The sequence below is a fragment of the Nannobrachium achirus genome (assembly GCF_963921795.1).
Source record: "Nannobrachium achirus genome assembly, chromosome: 22".
Classification (NCBI taxonomy): Eukaryota; Metazoa; Chordata; class Actinopteri; order Myctophiformes; family Myctophidae; genus Nannobrachium; species Nannobrachium achirus.
This window is the reverse complement of record NC_137829.1, coordinates 24,967,747-24,990,276: the sequence shown is the minus strand read 5'-3', so window position 1 is coordinate 24,990,276 and position 22,530 is coordinate 24,967,747. Positions and strand designations below refer to the sequence as shown.

The following is a 22,530-nucleotide window of genomic DNA, read 5'->3' as shown; positions in this document are numbered from 1 at the left end:
TTGCTCCAGGTTACTGAGCCGCTAACAAACATGGCCGGGAAGGTCAGTGACTCGACATGGCTACACAAACACTGGAAGCCGGGTCATCCCTCTCAACTATAGGGTTTACGTTTTTTGTTATGTACGACTAGAACAACCTAGGTTCTGAAATTATGGCAATGCTGATGAGAGTGCGGTGACAGTTTGACTGTTTGGCCATTTTCTCATTCCCTTAACCCACCCATAAGGTTAAAAAAGTGTTTTAGCTACTTTTATGATCCTGAGTGGTATACTTTGAAGCGAATGACACACCCTCAGCCTGCATTTAGGCCTGGTTAACAGCTTTCCTCCACTAAAATGTAATGACGGTTTAATGAGAGGGTAGTAACAGTGCCAGCATGGTTTGGTAAGGGAATGGCTATGTGGCATAACTAAGGCATTAGGGGGAGGGATGGAGGGTGTTGGGAGATACTGACAGTGAGGGAACGAGGAGGAGACTGAGAGAAGATAGAAGTGGAAGAGAGAGAAGTTTCAGACAGTGCTGGCTGGCATGAATTTAGTGGTTGTTTCTTGCCAGCCACAATGACTTCACGCTGTCCCTGACTGTCCTGTGTACCTGTAATGTTTGCATTTCTAGATCAGATGAAACACCACTGCTACAGGTGATTTGCTAACGGGTCTTTCTAGGCGTAGAGCCACTGGCTCTTCATCCAGCTTATATTGTGTACATGGTTTACGTCCATCATTCATCTAACTTTGATAGATAATAACATTAGTTGGAATAACGTTAATTGTGGGTGTGTTTCATGTAGGCGTTTGTGCAGCAACAGCTAAATAAAACAGCCACAGTGAATGTTATTACCGTCAGTTGTGTTTACCCGTGAAAAGTATCTGTTTACCTTAGAGCCACACCTCTTGGTGCTGATGTGGTGTTGCTATGTGTTGTGTTCGCAGGGGGCCCATGTCTGGCTTAGACACAAAGAGCAGCTCCATCCCTCCACAGTCAACTCCTGTGACGATGCAACTCTGGTCCTCACTACTGATTATGGGAAGGTAAGAACAACACTTGTTTACCTTTCACATATTAAATAGTATTTAAAGTGTAGCGTTTGTATTTAATACAAACGCTGCACACTCTTGTCAAAGCATCAGCTGTCTCCTATTACCTACTACACCAAATCACACAGATATTAACCAGAATTGTGACAGCTTGTTCCCGCAACATTATTCAGATCTCTTGTGAAGCCAAGGAAGTGCTATGTAAAGCCATCACTGTTTAGTTTATCTTATTTCATTTAGACACTTCAGCTTAGAGTTGAACATAAGACGTTTATTGAAGTAACGTAACATTTATGCAATGATATTGCATTGAGTTTGGCAGATGGGCTCTGCTCTGATGATATACAGATTTATCTGTGTAAACGTACATGACACAGAATCTGCTATCTCAGACCCCCCAGAGCAGAGCATAAGTTACATATGTACATGAACTTCCAAACATCATAAATAACATCACATAGAATAACCATCATACAATCGACATATCAAAACACAACATAGAATAACCATAGTACAACAACATTTCATCATATCACAATCATGGAATAACCATAGTACAAGCCATATGTTATCCTATCGCAGCGCATCCATAACAACTGAAGCTAAATGCCACAGGGAGGAGGCCGGGGAGGTGGAGGAATTTTTCTAACACACATCACACAACCTGCTTCGACAGCTGAACATGTAGAATGAGCAGTGAGCAGAGGCTGCTTATAAGCCTACACTGGGCAAAGAGGGCGTGTGTGAAGGAGCTTGTAGCGAATGAGAATGAACGTGGGCGTATGAATTAATTAGCTGTTAGAGAACGAAGAGGGGGACTCTAACTTCCGTGTCCCAATGAACTACGCTGCGCTAGATTTCATTTAGACACTTCAGCTTAGAGTTGAACATAAGACGTTTATTGAAGTAACGTAACATTTATGCAATGATATTGCATTGAGTTTGGCAGATGGGCTCTGCTCTGATGATATACAGATTTATCTGTGTAAACGTACATGACACAGAATCTGCTATCTCAGACCCCCAACACTCACTCACAGCTGTGAGAATAATCCATGCAGAGCCACACCTTTAAGAATGAGAGAAGATAAATAAGTGAATGAAATGTGGTTAAATGCTATATAAGGTTATTTCCGATGAAATAACGCCATGAGTGCAGTGTCCCATTTCCATTAACGAGGAGCCGTATGCCCTCCTCATCTAAACCGTTATCCCACACCGATGCAAACGTAGATGAGGATTAATGGAAATCTAACGAATAAGACTAGTAATAGACAGCATGTCTAATTTTCTTCATATGCAAGGTCCGATGACCCAGCCCTACTACTCATGTGATAACTCAGAAGCGATCCGAGACATCACATGAATAGATCGGCAAACCATGTTCTCCGGCGAAAACAGATTTGATATGAATAAAATATTCTATCTAGTGATCTAGCCATGTGTAATTTTCTTCATATGCAAGGTACGATGACCCAGCCCTACTACTCATGCGATAACTCAGAAGCGATCCGAGACATCGCATGAATAGATCGGCAAACCATGTTCTCCGGCGAAAACAGATTTGATATGAACAAAATATATCTAGTGATCTAGCTATGTGAAATTTCCTTCATCACGTCATCCGCGCACTCAAGATGACGCCCCATTCATGTGGACCCTGTTTCAGCTCTGATCCTGATACAGCCAGATGAATTATTAGGGCAGATCATGCTCCGGCGAGTCATATCTGGCATGAAGAAAATATGCTATCTAAGGAACTACTGTAATAAATGCGTAATAGCAAACCTTGGTCTCCGGCGAGACATGTGGGCAACCCTTGTTCTCCGGCGAGAACATATCTGTCATGAATAAATTGTAAATACGTAATAGCCTTCGCATAACCACCGAACCCGAACCCCCAACCCACACTACGGCAGGAGTATAAGATGACCAATCATCAAGAATATCATGCCATCTGAATGATAGATTACCATTAGTTAATGCTCGTGCTTTCTGAGATGCAATATCTCATGCCTTAAGCCGATATATCGTTTGAAAGCGTCAGACAGCCAACGTCTGACCAAAGCTTCAGTGCTGATGACAAGTACACCCCCTGGGCATCCCCCAATATGACGCAGGGATTTACCCCCGATCCAACCCTTGATGCTGAATGCCTAGCAGGGAGGGACTGGGATAAATAATGAACCTCCTGAATTATTTGCTACTTGATTACGAGTCAACACTCCTTTTTAGCTGAAGAATCTCAGACGCATTAAATGAAGAATCGTGGCAGCAGATGCCAATGTCCCGTGGATTTAATGGATGATGAACCAGGAATGCTGCCGTGTAAAGCTTGGGGCAAATCCACAACTCCGGCACACCGAACACAGCCTGGCAGCGAACCCAGCCCTTGACATGGCCTTCCCAGTATCCGTGAAGATGAGATCAACCTCCAGGATTTAGTCATCATTGCAGGTAGCGGGACATAGAGGAATGACAGAAAACAGCGGTATCAGATCTTATGACAAATAATCATATCTGCTAGAATGATTGCTCCAGCTTAATATTAATTGAAACAATTCCAGTTTTATTTTAAATTGCGACACTTGCTTTGGCAATGTAAACGTATGTTTCTCATGCCAATAAAGCTCTTTTGAAATGAATGAGTGAATGGTTACGAGGTTGCATATCGGGCAACACCGGCCACCATAGCATACAACAGACTTGAACGGGATTAATTTGAGAAAGATATAGTTTGATCAACGAATGACCTGCCTTTCATGGCTTTGGGAGAAGATCCGAATACCAAGGGGAGCTTGATTACTGCTGGGCAATGACCATGGCTGCAAAAGATGAAAACCCTGCAGCACCCACGCACTCCTGGACCTTCCAGCCTCCTTGATGAACCCAAGATCGTCCCGACAGCATAACATCTCCATGATGGGGATCGCTCAGAAGACAGAAAACAGCACAGTATGAGATCAAGCAATGAATACATTTGCAGTGCAGAAATAGAGAAAGGCCATGATAGGCCAGCGCAGCAAAGAATACGTTTGCAGTGCCGAAATAGAGAAGGGCCACGATAGGCCAAAAGCAGAATTAATACATTACATTGCAGAAATAGGCCACGATAGGCCCAACCAGAATTAATAGATCTGCTTTGCCGAAATAGGCCACGATAAGCCAGAGCAGAATTCATATATTTGCAGTGCAGAAATATCGGCCAATTATTTGTTTACAAACATGAGACTAAATGCACAGCTGACTGTATTATGTAATCAATTCCCAACAGATCCCCAAACCTGTTGTTTTGGGGAGCACTGGTTATTCAACCTCCTCTTGAGTGCTAGTGAGGTGCTCCCATGGGTGCGCCCTTATCGAGACATCACATATATACTTCATTGCACAACGGTGTTCCACGTCAAGAGTAGCTGATATACATACTCACATCGCGTCACCAATGCACCCTTCTGAGCTTGGAGGTCTGCGGCTCTGCGCACAACACCGTCGCAGGACAGAGCATAATTAGGCTTCATGGACTGCAGCTGGGCGAGCAGTAGACGCTCTGGTGGTCCAGTGGATCGGGTGGGTGATCATGAGGAGCACTCCCTCTGTTCTGATGACGGTGAATCGAGGTGGGGTTTGAAGACAACTGTTTGAATCGCTATTATTGTTTACAATCAACAGAAACTAAGTATAATATTTCAAGAGTGAGAATTTACAGTAAAAGTCCTAAGCATCCTTCCTCCACACTGGGAGAAAAACAGCATCTGAAGTTGATGGAATGCATTTTTAAACACGAGTGCCATCCATTGCATACTATGAACGGTGGGGTTCATTTGGTGCCGACCGGCGTGCGCATACTGGTTTATATCAATGTGACGTGGACCATTAAGCATCTATAAAGCCATGATAGGCCAGTACAGAAATTAATACATTTGCAATCCAGAATATAAGCCATGATAGGCCAGCCCAGAATAATTATTTGCCATGCCAAGCAAAAGCAGAATGTAGCAATTGCAATGCTCGAAATAGCAAAATGCTCAAAGCTCAAAATAGCAAAATGCTTAGCACTCAGAAGTACTCGAAAATACTCAGTACTCGAAAATACTCAGTACTCGAAAATACTCGATACTCAGCAAAATGGCAAAATACTCAATGGACAAGCTCATGAACGACCTCATGGTATCCCCAGCAGCAGCTGAAGCTGTAGTATCAATGCGATCTGCTGTGCTAGCAGACTCATGACTGACCTCATAGTAACCACAGAGGAAGCATCAAGCTTTAAGGTTTGGCTGCCATACTAGCAACAGCCTGGGTAAAGTAGTATTAACTGTAATGACTAGCATGCATGTTAGCTGCTTTAGCATGATAAACATGATATTAGCAACAGACATGCAGCTGAAGCATGAAGCTGAACTGATAGACGCCAATAGTATACAATGCTACAATGCTTAGAGCTGCATACAGTTATGCTAACCAAGCAATGAAGCCACCATCACATGACAAGCACCGGAATAGATGAAAGCTAGCTTTAGCTTAGCATGAACAACAACCTGGATGCTAGCATTGGCTCACCACCAAACAATTAGAATGAGGAAATCATCATACCACATGCTACAATGCACAATACTCAGACTATCCAAATGGCTATATCCTCCTCATACAGCCTGACATGAAATGTCAACATATGTTCAAAGTCACTTACCAAGTAGGCTACTAGCTGTATACATCATGCCTCAAGACCAAACACTCAAACTAGGCTTTAGGCCAGACAGGCCTCGAACCTGGAAGCCCTTAAGGCAGCTCTTAACCACATTTCCCATCACACATTTGAACTAAATATAAATCCTCAATCTCGACTCAATTCCTATACTAATCGACTCCAAAGCAAGCTAGCAAGAGAGTGCTGAGGTGAGATCAACACTGCACCACCAAGATGAAACTCTCCGGTTGCCAGAGTCTGTGAGTGAAACAAGGGACCAGGTCTATGAAAACAAGCCCAAGGTTTCACCACTTCACCGCTCTAATTAAGTTTGCCAATAAAGGAACGATGAAGGCAAGGCCATATAGACAACTACACTTCAGAACAAGCCCAAACAGAAGCAACCCACTACTAGAACTTAACAGGAAACAAAATCAAGTTGCTTAAAATGAGCAGACGTGGCAACACTGCCAGCCTGAGAACAGGTGTGGATGTGTGAATGATAGAAGCAGTACAGACTGGTTATGAGAGGCTCTTGGTTACAAAGGAGCCTCCATTATCAAGCTTTCCACCACATTGGAGAATTTACTGGTGCCTACATTTATAAGCCACAAAATGAGACCTTCATAACCATACTTATCGTATACGCAGAAGAAACTGAACTCCTGCAGGGCAGAAATGAAAGCTTCCCCACTACAGAAGATGGTGCAGGCTAATTCCTGAGACTGTCAGAATCCATTGAATGACTATGTTGCAACTTCACAGAACAGCAAATATCAAGGATATCAGGTTAACTTAACAACTCAAGCAAGACAACCATATACCTCCATACCCATTGTTTAGGCTCTTTGCCCCGCCTGATCTCCGACCAAATGCTACATGCAGCTGATAAAACCAGACTATTTTTCTAACACACATCACACAACCTGCTTCGACAGCTGAACATGTAGAATGAGCAGTGAGCAGAGGCTGCTTATAAGCCTACACTGGGCAAAGAGGGCGTGTGTGAAGGAGCTTGTAGCGAATGAGAATGAACGTGGGCGTATGAATTAATTAGCTGTTAGAGAACGAAGAGGGGGACTCTAACTTCCGTGTCCCAATGAACTACGCTGCGCTAGATGTCAGTACATTTCCGCTTGCTAATTTTGACTGAAAGCCAAGGACCTTCCCTGTGTCTATTAGCCTATAAGTGATATACGGCTTGACTCCATGCTACTAGTAAACTAAGATGTCCAATAGCGTGTGTCCAATAGCGTGTTGCAGTAAAACAACTTGAAAGACCCACAAGGCATTGTTTATGAGAGGCTATTGTGAGCGCACATGCGCTCCATCTCAGAGCACTGTAGCAGGCTCTGTGACCGAATCAACACCTTTTGTAATAATAGAAGAATGGCAGGAATGGGCTCACTTTGTGACGAGTCAGTGGCCTATGCTTATCTGTTTGGCCTTTGTGTCTGAAGGAAATCCTGCAAGAGGGGAGAGCAGTAGAGAGCGACGGCAAGACAGAAACAGAGGGAAAGCGGAGAGGGAAATAATGGGGTGTTGAAAGGTTAAAAAATAGACTCTGATTTGAATGTCTAGGGGTCAGATGGCATGGATGGAAAATGAGCCTCCCGTTTTTAGGCACATTTGTAGAGGAAGGCGTTTGTACTGTACAAGTTCAATGAATATTACCCTCTGGTTCCTCCTTATGGGCGTCGAAAATCCATCCTCCTCTGAAGGATGGGCATTTGTTCAGGGCCAAGGAAGGCCCTGAACAAACTTTCTAGTCTAGACTGTAGAGGACCACAACCTACAGCATCACAACACACCAAGCCAAGCCTGTGGCAGTGGCACACAGCTGTTATCCTAACGTTAGACTCAAGTTATTTCTGGACCTCTTTACTATTGATCTAAATATGGGCAACATAAGGCTCAAGTGGCATAGAGGCTGAGGTGCAGAATTTCTTTCTTTTGGGAACAGACATCTCAGCATTATCTTTCGTGGCCCTGAATCTGCCTATTCTTGTCTGTTATGGGGACATTTAAGTACAGTCAGCTGCTCCACATCCACACTTATAACATTGATATTTTGTTATCAAATAAGGTAACCCTAACCCCTGAAAGGGAGACAATCCAGTTTTTGTTGAAGAGAGAGAACAGAGTCTTATTTTGTCTTGGGGAAAGGGACAGATTTACTTATTTAATGCCGGCAAGGAAAAACATTTTTACTCTCTTCTCTGTTTTCAAGTATGTTTGTGACATGTCTTGCTGTGTTGCTGAAAACCCAAAGGCTGTTTTGTTCTGTGTTTCTGGATTAAGCAATCATTCTGTAGCCTGCTGAGATAACTGTTTCCACAACTAAATGTGGTGGTGATGTGGTCAAATGCATCAGACACATGCATCTAAATGCTGGAACTGCCCATGATGTAATCTCACCACACACACACAATGGCTCACAACTCACTCATTTCACTTATTAACTGCACAAGAATGTAGCATCTGCTAATATACTGTACATTATGTCCCCCAAGCTGTGATTGTGCTCTAGTCCATTGAAACATTTGCTGCCAGGTGTGTTGCCATGGAGATGACACTAGAATCCATGTATGGCACCAGTGATCAGCCATGTTAATTAGAGTCTACACACTGATCTTGAGGGCATGTGCAATTATGCACGCCTTGCTGAGGAGAGGCCCTCTTTGTGGGGGTTCCTTGGCCTAGTGCATTGTGGGTATTTCACTTATGTGTCTGATTTTGAGAGATCACAATATACGTAGAATCGTAGATGTTTATTGTGTGTGTTACAGCGACCCTACGGTTAAAATGTGCATTTGCTATTCTCAAGTCAGATCCACAAAAAAACACTCACTTCTGTACCCTCTGTCAGAGTTCAATTAACAAATGTATCCTGGCAGCAAGGTCCCCCTGGGCTCAACCTAGCATTACCCTTTGTTTCAGTGCTTGTACTAAAGGTGCACTAAAGTACCATGCTTTCCTAGCACAGCTTGCGACCTCCAGGGAGCACACCAGGGGGTCATTATCCACTGAGTCAGGAGGTTCCTTCTGTCATTTCAACTGGCTGAGCTGACTCCTGTCACATTAACCATCACCATCCTTCACAATCTGTCCCCAGGATAGCCAGGGCTTATAAATGGCCACTGTCCCACAGTGATTTTGTAATGTGTCCTGTCCATACTGCCTCCGACCAACAAGCTTTTCATCGGAAAGGTCCGACTTTCCGACATGCAGCTTTCCGAACTCAAATTCGGGGTAATGCTTTTCAGAACTTGTGAGTGACGCCATTTTGTAGTCGAACCGGACCTTTCCGACGAAAGGTTCAGTGGTCGGAGAGAGAATACACACAGGCCTTTAAACCTCGAAATGTAAAGCAGGGGAGTGGAAATAGCAGCACTCCAAAAGATAAAAATAAATAAAAATGTTACCCATCCCAAGATAAAAAAATATGATATGTTGGCCCTGATTCACATTTTTATTCCAGGCTGCAAACACATTTCAGTATAGATGAACTCTGATGAAGGCTCTATGCCAAAACACCTGAAGTTGCGAGGTGTGACCGTGTGACTGACTGCACACCTGTTGTACATCAAGCTAATCGATCAGCAATCCCCACACAATAGTTCGCTAGTTTTTGATATGCCCAGAATTGCTACAGTTACTGAGGTTAATTTATACCCTGTCATACGACAGTGTCGCACACTGAAAACAGCAGATCTACAGTCTCATAATACAATTTACAGTGTTCACAGGTGGGATTATGTCCTTAACTGGCGACTGGTGGAAGATGGCGTGAACCTCCTCATATGTTACACACCAGAAAACTCAACTGTCAGGTTAAAAGAAGCAGCTGCTTCTAATCCTGGTCTCTATAATGCCTCCCCCTGGTCAGACTGATGTGACTGAATGTTGGAATAACGTGTTCCTTCCACGCGCTACGTAGCCTTGCTATTTCCGCCCCCCAGGGGAAGCTCCCCCCTGTCAGGTGTTAAGAAGCGGCTTGCTCATTCTTAATGCACTGAAGGAAGCAGAGTTGGCAGAGGGAGAGCAGCGCCCAGGATTACAGTTTAGGCAACTGGCACTGGGTGAAAAATGGGTTGCAAAATCGTGGGGTAAAAAGAAGCAGCTGCTAAACTATTGATAGACCATTCCCTGTCTGCGGTATGTTTACTGAAATTGTCCATGCCATACAGCTACACAGCACTGGAGGATGAAAATAAGCCACTGATACCCACTCAGCCTATTCTGGATTATTGGTCAATTGAGCCTTTATGTATTATAATGTGAGCGCATCTGTGTGAGCAGTGCACATTCATGAGCGTGTTTTCCGAAATCCCCAAAGTCACAGAAGTTCTATTGTGCTGTTTGTGTCTGAGTGTGCGCGGTGAACGGATAATGTCTTACAAGGAGTAGGACATTTTGTAGTAGCGGTGAGCTGTCAGTGAATGAATAGTACCAATAATGTGTACATAAACTTTTGCATCCAGCCAGTGATGTTTATGCGTTATCTCTCTTTTAGCTTCTCTCTCCTTTGAACCATTAATAAGCCTGCAACCTCCTAATCCACCCACATCCCCTGGGCCAGGGTGTGACCCTACTGCAGCAGATGGATCCACTGTGTGTGTGAGTGTGTGCGTTTGTGTGTGAGTGTGTGTGTGTGTGTGTGTGTGTGTGTGTGTGTGTGTGTGTGTGTGTGTGTGTGTGTGTGTGTGTGTGTGTGTGTGTGTGTGTGTGTGTGTGTGTGCGCACGCGCGCACGCGCGTGCGTGCGTGCGTCGTTCGTGTGGGAGGGAGGGAGAAAGACAGATAGGCAGTGATAATCAGACAAACTCTGCATCTGTGTGTCAATTTCTTTTTGTGTGTGTGTGGGTGTGTGTGCATGTGTGTGCGTGTTTGTGTTTGTGTGCATGCCTGCTGATTCCAAAGACTTTAATTATCCATCTGTAGTGCGATGGTCCAATGTGTTTGAGGCCTCCCAAACAGCAGATCAGGCAGTTCAAAGCAGTAGGTTTTAGGAAGTAAACATAACCACTGACACCACTAGTGTACTGTTAACAAACATGTTAATAACATATTCAATCAATTACTAAATCTCAATGTCATCTCAACCCTCTAGTCTACAGAGATGGTAAAAGTGTGAGATCTAATGTGTAGTCAAGTGTACTGTAGACAAGGATACATAAGCCCCTTTTCGACTGCAGCTTTAGCACCACACTACACGACATGACACTACACCGCACCACACCACACCACACCACTTAAAATTATCTACATTTTCCATTACACAAAAGTACCCCTATCGGTAAGAAACAAATTGACCATTTTAAATGTGATTATAATACAATATAAATGTGTATTACAATCCTAATTATAATACACTATAATAGATTATAATAGTGGTTATAACACAATAGAATGTATTATCTTTATATCCTGGTGGTCTAAATTAAAAGTCAGTGAGTGATCAGTCATTATGATGTGCTTGGCCCTGTTTGGCCTAGCTCAGACCTACTCCGTAGTGGATAAGTTTTAGTACCAAGTTTAGTACCACTTTCACACCAGTCTAACCAGGTCCTTGTAGTGGAGAACCTGGAAAAAGTGGGCGGTGTGGAGTGGTGTGGTGTTGGGCCACGTCAGTGGAAAAGGGGCTATCGTGATTTGATGAGCTTTGCTGCTCACTTTTTGTGATGGATTTACATGGTGTAGCCTACTATGCGCTCTGACAGTGTCAACACCAACTCCATCATTTGGAGTTGATTGTTTGACTCAGTTGATGATTTAATTTCATCGATCAACCGAGAGCCTCACATGCAGACTCATCATGTTACAAGCAGGATCAGATTGTCCTGAGTCACAAGTGCACCACTCATTCATTACTGTTATGATGATCAAGTTGGATCCCTCATGAAATGGACAATGGAATTTAAAAAACTGCATTGACCTCTTTCTGAGGTGCCGCTACAGCAGAGTGGTTCCCAAACTTTTCAGGTCAAGACCCAAATGAAAGATTAGACATTTGAAACTAGTGAAAATAGTAGATCTACAGCGAGCTTGTTGATCAGCTATTTTCACTACTTCTTAAATAAATATTTGTAATTTATGGAATTTCTTAGATTTGTTTGTTTGTTTTAAAATGTATAAAACTATTTAAAAAATAATTAATCTAAAAATCTTTTTGTGTATATATATATATATGTTACAGGGTAACTGGGTAACTCAGGGAGACTGTGGTAAGAGCGCTCGTTTTGTAGTTCACCACACACTAATCACCACCAGATGGCGACGCAGCCATTCAATAGTGAAGGCGCTGACGTCACTCGTTTGCGACTCTCTTTCTTTATTTACTAGCCTAGCCTAGCCTAGCCTAGCCTAGCTTAGCCATTAGCTCCATTGTAGTCACTTGGACAGGGCGTTTATCGTGGGCTTGCCCAGGCCTTACGGCCTGGGCATAAATATAACGATTGCATTCACCACGGCTTCGTAACTCGCGCGGCGCTCCGCCGGCCGCGCGGCCCTGGCCCGCTCTTCGCGGCCACTCGCGCCTGCGGCGCTCGGGGGCGAAGAGCAGGACCAAGGTCCGCTGGCCTTCGCGCCGCTTGCAATGTCGTGGACAATCGAGTGGCTCCGCCTGGAGGACGTTGTTGTGGCGACCGCTTGTTCCGCCCTGTGCGGCACGGCAAGCGCTCCGTTTCTCTAATTCTCTGAGACGCAAAAAAAAACGTGACATATATACCTGTATATATATGTCACGGTTTGTTAGAGAAACAGGACGGTCGAGAAACGGAGCACTCGTGGTGCCGCACGGGGCGGAACAAGCGGTCGCCCACAGCAACGTCCTCCAGGCGGAGCCCCTCGATTGTCCACGACATTGCAAGCGGCGCGAAGGCCAGCGGACCTTGGTCCTGCTCTTCGCCCCCGAGCGCCGCAGGCGTGAGTGGCCGCGAAGAGCGGGCCAGGGCCGGCCGCGCGAGTAACGAAGCCGTGGTGAATGCAATCGTTATATTTATAAGCCCACGATAAACGCTCATAGTAAGCTAATGGCTAAGCTAATGGCTAAACACCGCCCAGCTAGGCTAGTAAATAAAGAAAGAGAGTCGCAAACGAGTGACGTCAGCGCCTGCACTAGTGAATGGCTGTCTATGGGCTGTCGTCGCCATCTGGTGGTGATTAGTGTGTGGTGAACGACAAAACAAGCGCTCTTACTCTTACCGTCCTGAGTTACCCAAACATACTGTAACATATACACTATATATATATATATATATATATATATTTTTTTTTTTTTTTTATGTAGGAAAATAAAATGGGATTTTTACACGAGTCGTGACCCGTAAAAATGTGTCCGTGACCCACAAATGGGTCCCGACCCACTGTTTGGGAACAACAGGAATGCACTACAGGAAACAAACCAACCTAAATTGAGGAAAAACGCCCTGGAGTGTTGAAATAATCACCTTGATTGTGATTAATTAAGAATAAATATTTAATAATGAGTCCCATGTTCACAGCGAATACATAGTTTATCACTCTGGTTGGGCTGGGAACTTTGCCTTTAACACCAGAAAGAGTATGCCATTGGCACCGAGCCAGCCCTTTGTCCCATCTAATGTATTGTAATTGGTCCACATGGGACAGGGGCAGGCTACTGTGTAACACACACGCACGCACGCACGCACACACGCACACACACACACACACACGCACGCACGCACGCACACGCACACACACACACACACACACACATGCACACAACCTAGACATCCTGAGAAATGTCTAATTGTTATTGTGGAACAGAATGCTACTACACTGCCTAGAGATTAATGGAAGAATTTTAAATTAACTTCGCATAAAAATGTATATGATTCTGCTTAAAACCTATTTGTCTGTTTAAAGGTGCTGTAAGGGGTGAGCAGGTTGGTGCCTTGCATGGTTTTTCTATGAATGTGTGTGTGTGTGTGAATGGATGAATGTAATGCACAATCTATGGGTAAAAGGCGCTATAGAAATGCACCATTTACCATTTTTAAGGATTATTGTTTTATTTAAGTGTGTTAAATGGCTCTATATTTCCATAGTATAATGCTATAGTGTTCAGTAACAGGGATCTATATATAGCTTTAACCTTTTAATAAAAAATATTGTTTTAACCAAAAATGTACCTTTAATTTTAGCCTTGTTCTTCTTCGGTGTGGTCTCGTCAAAATGATATGTATTAAATATGCTTACCATATAAAAAGATAAATATATATTGGCGTGTGGAAAGTGGGGAACAGAACTCACTGACATATCACACATAGACAAATTAAACAACCAATAACCATCACAGTGGGCTAATAAAGCAATGGAAATGTGAAACCTCTTTTGAAACTGGGAACTCCAGCTCCGTTTCCTATGTGCATGTCTGTCTAATGACTCAGGCATGAACAAATCCCCAAGGATTATTCCATGAAATCAGAAGAGAAAATTATTCAAAGAAGGTCAAAACAAAGGCCGCAATATACAATACATGCACGCACGTGCGCACGCACACACGCACGCACGCACGCACGCACCTACGCACGCACGCACACACACACACACACACACACACACACACACACACACACACACACACACACACACACATTAAATATGAACACACATTAAATATGAATGGCAAGTGTCTGTCTCTTGAGACTTAAAGGGATTAGTTCACCCCCAAAATGACTTTCTTTCTATCGATTACTCACCCCATGGAGACTTGAATTCTTGGATATTTTTTAGTTTTTGTTGCATTGCTGAGCCAATAATTTGAGGAGACTCTTTGTGTCTCCATAGGGAACAAAGCAGGCTCTTTGTGTCTCCATAGGGAACCACTGCTGGTTATCAAATTATTGGCTTAGGAATGCGACAAAAACAAAACAAAAAATATCCATGAATTCAAATTTATTTTAAAGTAAAGGAGGGGGGGGAACGACTATCCCTTAAGGGGTTTGGGAGGACACACATCATTCTCTGTTAGCAGTGGTGTTTTCGAAGCACAAGTGATGGTGTTTTTCTCTGTCTGTCATTTGTTTTCCCCATGTTGGAACTTTATGTACAGCCTATAATTGCCAGTGAATTCTGGTAACTTAGCTATTTGTTATTTCAGTTTCCTTTCGAGCTTTCGACCAAAATACAACATTGAACTGATGCCTGGAGAATGTGAAAAATGCTAACTGGCCTACTCATGTCTAATACCAGAAGAATGTACAATTGCATCAACAGATGTAAGGGGAAAGATTTGAAGATGCTTGCCCTCATAATATATTTCACTCACACACACACACGCATGCACGCACGCACGCACGCACGCACGCACGCACGCACGCACGCGCACACACACACAAAAACACTGCCTTTATGGGTGTCTCTTGCGAGAATAACACTAGAGCTTAAATGTTGACGCTTGTACTAATAATGGACATCATTCCATTAGACCAAAGCTCACGTGTCAGGGATGACTTTACCTCATTAATTAACTGCAAGGTTTTTGAATTAAAAAGGCTAATACTTTTAAGTATCTGCTGAAAGGCTGTTGGATTTATGCGTCAGTTAGGCCCTGTGCTGTGAATAGAGGCCAATTTTCTAGAGTGCAGAGGGTGGGGTTATTATGGCCAAATGGTTAGGGACAGCTAGTGTGAAGGGTGGCTGTAAATCTGCTTGCATCTGTTGGGGTGTGTGTGTACTGTTTTTCACCCCAAAGGATCCCAGCCCTCCACCACCCTTGTCATGAGAGAAGCATGTAGTAACTCAACATGGAGTGCATTAATATTGTGTTGTTATCTCAATATACACCCATGTGCTAATGACTCTCTCTCATCTGGCTTGGAAAAAACTGACATGCACATACCGGTAGTTGCCAGATAGACATAATTTTGTAATATTCATATGCCAATTGTTTTGTTTTGTATGACTTTATAGAAATAGCACAAAACCAACAGTATTTCTATAATGTGTCACAGTCTTGACCCAGGACGACTCCGGCTGTAATGGAAACGATCCTGAAGATATTACTGCAATGTGTGTGTTTTCAAAAGCTTCAGACTAGACAGGTGTAGACCAGACAACCCAAGCTGAAACTAAACTTAACTGAACTCATGCCCTCACTTTCATTTAACCCATTTACTGTCAGGTATCACAGGGTCGCAGTAGCAATTCTGTGCTGACTCATCCCGTTTGTGAAATCCAAGGCCTGCCTCCCGAGGGGGGGGGGGGGGGGGGGGACAGAATATGCCGGAACACCAGGCAGTAATGCATCAGCACACCACAACCCCCCCAGTCCATCGATATCGATCTAGACACTGTTTCCCATCAAGTGCCTAACACTGCTGATGCAATCTCTGTCTCCTCCATTGCTTTTATCTCGTCCCTTTTTTCACCCATTCCTGGTTTTGATTGCCATTAAGTCATTATGTTTGGCTGGCTTGCGGATCACTAATGGATCTGGGAGGCTGTATTCTTGTCTCAGTGCTCACAGTACTGCCTGCCACTGTAGCAACATTGTCAAATCCCTCCCACATTTCTGCTTACCTCACTCGCTTTTCAGCTTCCTCTTATAGTCCATTTCAAGTCAATTCTCTCAAAAGTGGGACACTCAATAGCTCTTGCCAAGTTAGCAAAAATAACACTTGAAAAACGTGAGAATTGAAAGTCAAGACAAGGACATCTCTGCTCGACATCGTCTTTCCATCGTTTGTTGTATTTTCTTGTTTAGAGAGCGAACAAGTGAAACAAAGCACGGAGAAGGAGTCTGGGCAAGCAAGTGACAGGCATGGACAAGCCCATGAGGGTTTCAAGGTGCCGCTTTTTCAGTCTGAGCAAAGGCCTGTTGTTCTTTTTGCACCGCCTCATGAATCTGCCTGTCATCTGTGCATGAATTTAGCCAATATCATGATAAGAGACTGATGTTGTGCTAGCTGCCTGATTCAGTTGCATGTCAACTTGTCAGTGCCCTAGTTCTCACTAGCACAGTCTGCTCCCTGAGGTTCACTACCCCTCTGGCTGTCAGAAAGGCCCTTATCTGTCAGCTGTGGACAGAGATACTGAATAAAGACTCCAGGCAGGTAAAGTAAACGTCATAGTCCTGCAGTAATCATGCTGCATATTAAAACTAGAAGCAGTGCTCTTCCGAGCACAGGTCTCCACCAGGCCAGGCGGCCTGTTATAGCGCCACCATGAGGCTGATTTGAAAAGTTTGAAGTGGCATTTCTTCCTCGGCCTAGTGGGAATGTGAGTGCACAATTTCACAAAAATGTTGTTGTTTCTGTGTTCGTGAGGCATTTTGTTCAAAACTGACCAATCTTACAAACTTTGAAACACAATCTCAGCCAATCAGGATGGAATATGGACAATCAGACAGATTGATGTCGATCACATGACTGTAGAGATACTGTCTACCGATTTGCGTGATCTTTGGGCAAAATCTGTAGGACTACTGGCCAAATGGTAGTTTTGCACAAATTGGCCTCCTGGTTACGCTAGAACAGGCCCATGTGAAAAATCTGGGGCAGAGGTTCTGAATTGGCATCCAGGGAGTGTGTGTGCTCAGTTTGGCAGCGACCGGGCCAACGGCACCGGAGATTAGCTGGTAACAAACTGGAGGACACACGGACGCACACACGGACGGACGCACGCACGCACAGACGGACGGACGGACGGACGGACGGACGGACGGACGGACAGGGGCGAACATTCTCTCCCCCAAGCCTTCGGCTGGTGGAGACAATAAAACTTTGTTTCGATCCAGTTGAACAATTGCAATTGCATAGTTCTTATGTCTGTCTCCCTCATTTGTCAAACCCTAACTAACTCTTATAACCCATTTAGGCCTGAACGCAAATCTGTGTCAATTTAAATTTGAAACACTTTAACCATTATCTTATGCTTTAACTACGGTATTAAAAAATAGCAGATATACAAGCTCACAGCGTGGCACTGAGTGCTGTAAGCTTGTAGATCTGCTATTTTTGAAAAATCGTGAACATTTGGGCAAGTCTTTGAATATTTTTTATATTTATTCTATAAATGTCTTCTAAATCCTTCTTCTAAATCAGTGGTTCTCAAACTTTTTCATGTCAAGGACCCCCAAAATGACATGTATTTGGCCGTGGACACCCATCTCAAAATATGTTGTTCCAGGGACCACCCAGAAGCAAATATTTGAGTTACAAATGTTCACTTTAAAACGTATATATTTTCAAAGTCACGATCACGATTAAAAAAATTAAAAATAGCAGATGTACAAGCTCGCAGTGCGGCACATAGCAGATGTACAAGCTCGCAGTGCGGCTCGCAGTGCGGCTCGCAGTGCGGCACTCGGTGCCGCGCTGTGAGCTTGTATATCTGCTATTATTTCAATAGTTAAAGCATTAAATAGATAGATACCTTTATTATCCCAAGGGGGGAAATCAGTTGCCCAGAGGCAGCACATCAGTATAAGGTTATTTACAAAGTTACAGAGAAGTAAGAAAAAGATAAAAGAAAAACAAGAACAGGGTACAAGAGCAAGGTACATAAAGAGATGGAACAAATAATATATAAATATATATATACATAAAGTGTCCTTAAGCACAACTATCAAAATAGTACAGTGTCCAAATCAAAAGTGACCATAGCAGTCAATGCTAGTTTGTGCAACAAGTATCTCACTGTCATGTCAAACACAAGCAAAAATACCCAAAACTACTAACACAACCTAATAGTGCGGTGTCAAAAAAGTCAGTGTGAAAAATAATTCTAGGCCTAAATAAATGATGGATTTGTTTGTGTTGTGTTCTCCTCAGACCATCTACCTCCAGAGGGCAGAGGTTAGCAGAGAGATGATGTACCCCATGCATTCCACCAGCGTCCTGGGAGTAGAGGACATGTCCACACTGGCAGAGCTGCATGAAGCCGCCATCATGCACAATCTATACCTGCGCTACCAGAAAGACAATATCTATGTAAGGCACAAGCTCAGCTCCTATGTTGACAGATACTGTATGTTATGGATGGACCCATTGTTGTGTTCATGCTTAAACACCTTGTAGGATGCCATGTCTGTGTTTGCCTGACTAGAGATCTAAAATACCACCTGGGACCTACGCACTGTCTATCACCGAAAATGTAATGAAAAACCAACTAGCACGCACGCACGCACGCACGCACGCACGCACGCACGCACGCACGCACGCACGCACGCACGCACGCACACACACACACACACACACACACACACACACACACACACACACATACACACACACCTTCCTGCCTGCCTGCCTGCCTGCCTGCCTGCTAATTTAATCTCAGAGGGTTTGGCAGGTCTTTATAAATGACATTACAGACCGTTGTCATTGTGGAAGTGGAATGATGACCTACAAACACAATTCGGTGAGGCCCTTTTCCCCAAAGTCCTTTACCCGAGTAGGACCGATGGGTTTCGTTCTTAAAATAATACCATCCTCAATGTAAACTAGGTCATTTGTGGCAGTATAACTATATCTTCTTATCAGTGTTACTGACCCCTGTAGTATGTCATAGGAAAAGGATGTGAAACTGTGATCTTTTGAATGTGAAAGTGAATTGGTTATTAGTTCTTATCAGTTCTTTCATTAAATATGGAATACATACTTCAACATTTGCATCAGATTCAGTGCTGGAGGTCAGGAGGTGAGTTTTGCAACATCTGTAAAGATTACAAAGAATTATTTCATCAACTACACATTGTATTTGACCATATATACAGTATATATATGTCTTTGATTTTTACCTAGTGCATTATCTATCTTCTTCATCTCTGCTTCCTCTCCCTCCTCCTCCTCTCCCCCCTCTTCTCTCTCTCTCTCTCGTTTTCGATCCCTCTCTTTTTGCCCATCTGTTCCTGTTTTGTTCTTTCTCTCTTGTATATCCTCTGTTTATTGTACTCTCATTTTCTTTCGTATCCACTTGTCCTGTCTCCCCTTTTGTACCATAGACCAACATAGGTTCTATCCTGGCAGCGGTGAACCCTTATAAGCCGATAGCAGGACTGTACGATGGGGCTGCAGTTGAACTGTACAGCAAACACCACCTGGGGGAGCTGCCTCCACACATCTTTGCTGTGGCCAACGAGTGTTACCGCTGCTTATGGAAGAGACATGACAGCCAATGTGTCCTCATCAGGTGGGCATCAGGTTGGCCTTGATGGAGGGGGAGGCCAACCAGTGACTCAAGGGTTGCCGGTTCATTCCCCGGGGAACAGACAGGAGGGCGTATTCCATTTGTACACTGTGGTGACTGGAGGTGGCTGAGCAAGGCAATGAGCCCCAAAATGCTCCAGGAAAATAAATACCAAATTCAATCAAATTTGCAGTATATTGTAGAGTGTGAGTGTCGTTAATGTGAAATCATTATCCTGCTTATTATATGGTTACTTGTGAACAAAATCAATCATTTGACCCCAAAAAAAAAAAAAAAAATTAAAAGTAACTTTTCCTGTTCCTTCACCCATTTTCAACATATCTTCATAATACTTGATCCACAGTTATGCTCATTATAAGATGCTACCATTTCTGTCTACTCCCTCTGATAATCAATTAACTTACCACTCAAATGAACCACAGAAACATTTTCATAAGAAATAAGCTAATCAGAAAGAAGCCTGATTGATCTGATTGATTTTATATTAGCAAGATTTCAAGAATCAAGTGATGAATTTTGAACATAAAGCTAAATCTCTTGCTCTCTCTACTCCTCTTTCCTCCCTGTCTTTGTTCCTCTGCGTGTGGTGTGTGTGCATCCAGTGGAGAAAGTGGTGCAGGGAAGACAGAGAGCACCAAGCTGCTGTTGAAGTTCCTGTCAGTGATGAGTCAGAACTCAGTGGGCTCTCCTCCATCAGAGAGGACCACTAGGGTGGAGCAGGCTATCATTCAGAGCAGGTACTCTAACGGAACCTTTTATCCCCTTTCCACCAACCCCAGTATACTGCATGTTTCAAATCCATTGTGTTAACTGTTGTTTCATCCATTTGTGACTCTAAGAATGTACAAATGTAGCAAAATGGACCCATGTGGGTGCACTTTGGTTTAGTTTGTGCACTCTCGGGGCGCTTTTCGACCGGGTTCTTTCTCCCGCCTATGGGATGAACCATAGGTGAGCTTTTCCACCGAGAACCGAGTTGGTTCCGAACCGTAAAAGTTGGTTCAGAACGGGAACCACAAAATCCTTGTTTCCTCTGGTTCAGTATGGTTCAATCTGGTGGAAACGCAAGCCGGTTCGCAGTTCGCAAGAACGAACCAAGGCTTAAGAAAGTTGAACGGCACTGGTTCTTGAACCAAGGTTCTTTTGGTGGAAAAGGCCCCTCAGAGTTACTAATGGATGAAATAACACTGAGGATTTTACTGTGTGGGGCCTTTTCCACCGGCAAAGAACCGGTTCCGGTTCTTTCTCCCACCTATGGGATGAACCAGAGGTGTGCTTTTCCACCAAGAACCGGAGTTGGTTCCGAACCGTAAAAGTTGGTTCGGAACCGGAACCACAACATCCTTGTTTCTTGTGGTTCCAGAGCCAAATCCTTGGCTCTGGTTCAATCTGGTGGAAACGCAAGCCGGTTCGCAAGAACGAACCAAGGTTCCCAAGAAAGTTGAACCGGCACTGGTTCTGGAACCGGTTCTTTGCCGGTGGAAAAGGCCCCACAGTATGTACAATGTATGATTCCAACTCATGATCTATACATATTTCTGCCTCTAGTCCTATCATGGAAGCTTTTGGGAACGCCAAGACGGTGTATAACAACAACTCCAGTCGCTTTGGGAAGTTCATTCAGCTCCACTTCTCCCAGAATGGAAACATCCAGGGAGGGTGCATCATTGACTGTATCCTTCACCAACCACTAAAACCCTATACTTAGTTGACCGGAATCCCCTAGGGCTCTATACTAGTTCCCCTCCTGTTTTCGCACTACATCTTTACCCTCTATACCAGTGGTTCTCAACCTGTGGGTAGGGACCCCCCCAGCAGGGTCCCCAAATTATTTTGGGGGGTCCCAGCGGCCTGAAAAGGTTGAGAACCACTGCTCTATACTAGTAGATCCCCTCCTGTTTTCGTACTACATTTTGTTTGCCGGGACGCGAGGGTTCTTCTGGTAAAGGCCTATTCTGTCCTCCCCTCGTCCCCCCCTTTTCAGTACTTTACTCCTGTAACCCTGTGATTTGACATTGACAATAAAGTTAATTCTGATTCTGATTTTGACACATAGAAGTTGTGTAATTGTCTGTGTTTTCCTTGACGCTCAACCTCTAGATTTACTCGAAAAGGTTTGTGTTCAATCTCTGGGATCCAACTTCACTCAATGACAAGCTTCCTCTTCCTCTTCCTCTGTACACGTAATCATTAGATATGTTTAGTTGATGTTTTAATAGTCATCCATAGATTCCAGTCATATATGAAAGATTGTCTCTTCCTCCCTCTGTTCTAGAACCGTGTGGTTAGACAGAATCCTGGGGAGAGGAACTATCATATCTTCTATGCGATGTTGGCCGGGGCAGACAAAGACCACCAAGGTGGGTTATCTTATTATAGACTATGTTTTTTTCTTTGACACCATATCACAATGTTGGATTGTCAACGGAATCATTGTATTTTCTTTAACCAATTTATGTCTAGAATTATTTGATGCTTTAACTATTGATAAATAGCAGATATACCGTACAAGCTCACAGTGCACATTTGTAACTCAAATATTTGCTTGAACAACATATTTTCTTTGTCAAAAATATATAATTCTCTGCCATTATATTTATGGGACTTGTCATCTCATCAATTTAAGAA

The 22,530-nt window shown here is 43.6% G+C and overlaps 1 protein-coding gene across 1 annotated transcript in view; it reads left to right on the top strand.

The window, feature by feature from the left end:
• The window catches only part of myo10l3 (myosin X, like 3), a 99,935-nt gene that overhangs the window by 26,660 nt on the left and 50,745 nt on the right, over positions 1–22,530 (top strand). The window contains exons 2-8 of the mRNA XM_080752535.1: positions 934–1,032; positions 18,525–18,683; positions 19,697–19,884; positions 20,505–20,639; positions 21,451–21,575; positions 22,003–22,016; positions 22,178–22,262. Coding sequence (XP_080608661.1) covers positions 934–1,032; positions 18,525–18,683; positions 19,697–19,884; positions 20,505–20,639; positions 21,451–21,575; positions 22,003–22,016; positions 22,178–22,262 — 805 coding nt within the window. The remainder of the gene's footprint in view (positions 1–933; positions 1,033–18,524; positions 18,684–19,696; positions 19,885–20,504; positions 20,640–21,450; positions 21,576–22,002; positions 22,017–22,177; positions 22,263–22,530) is intronic.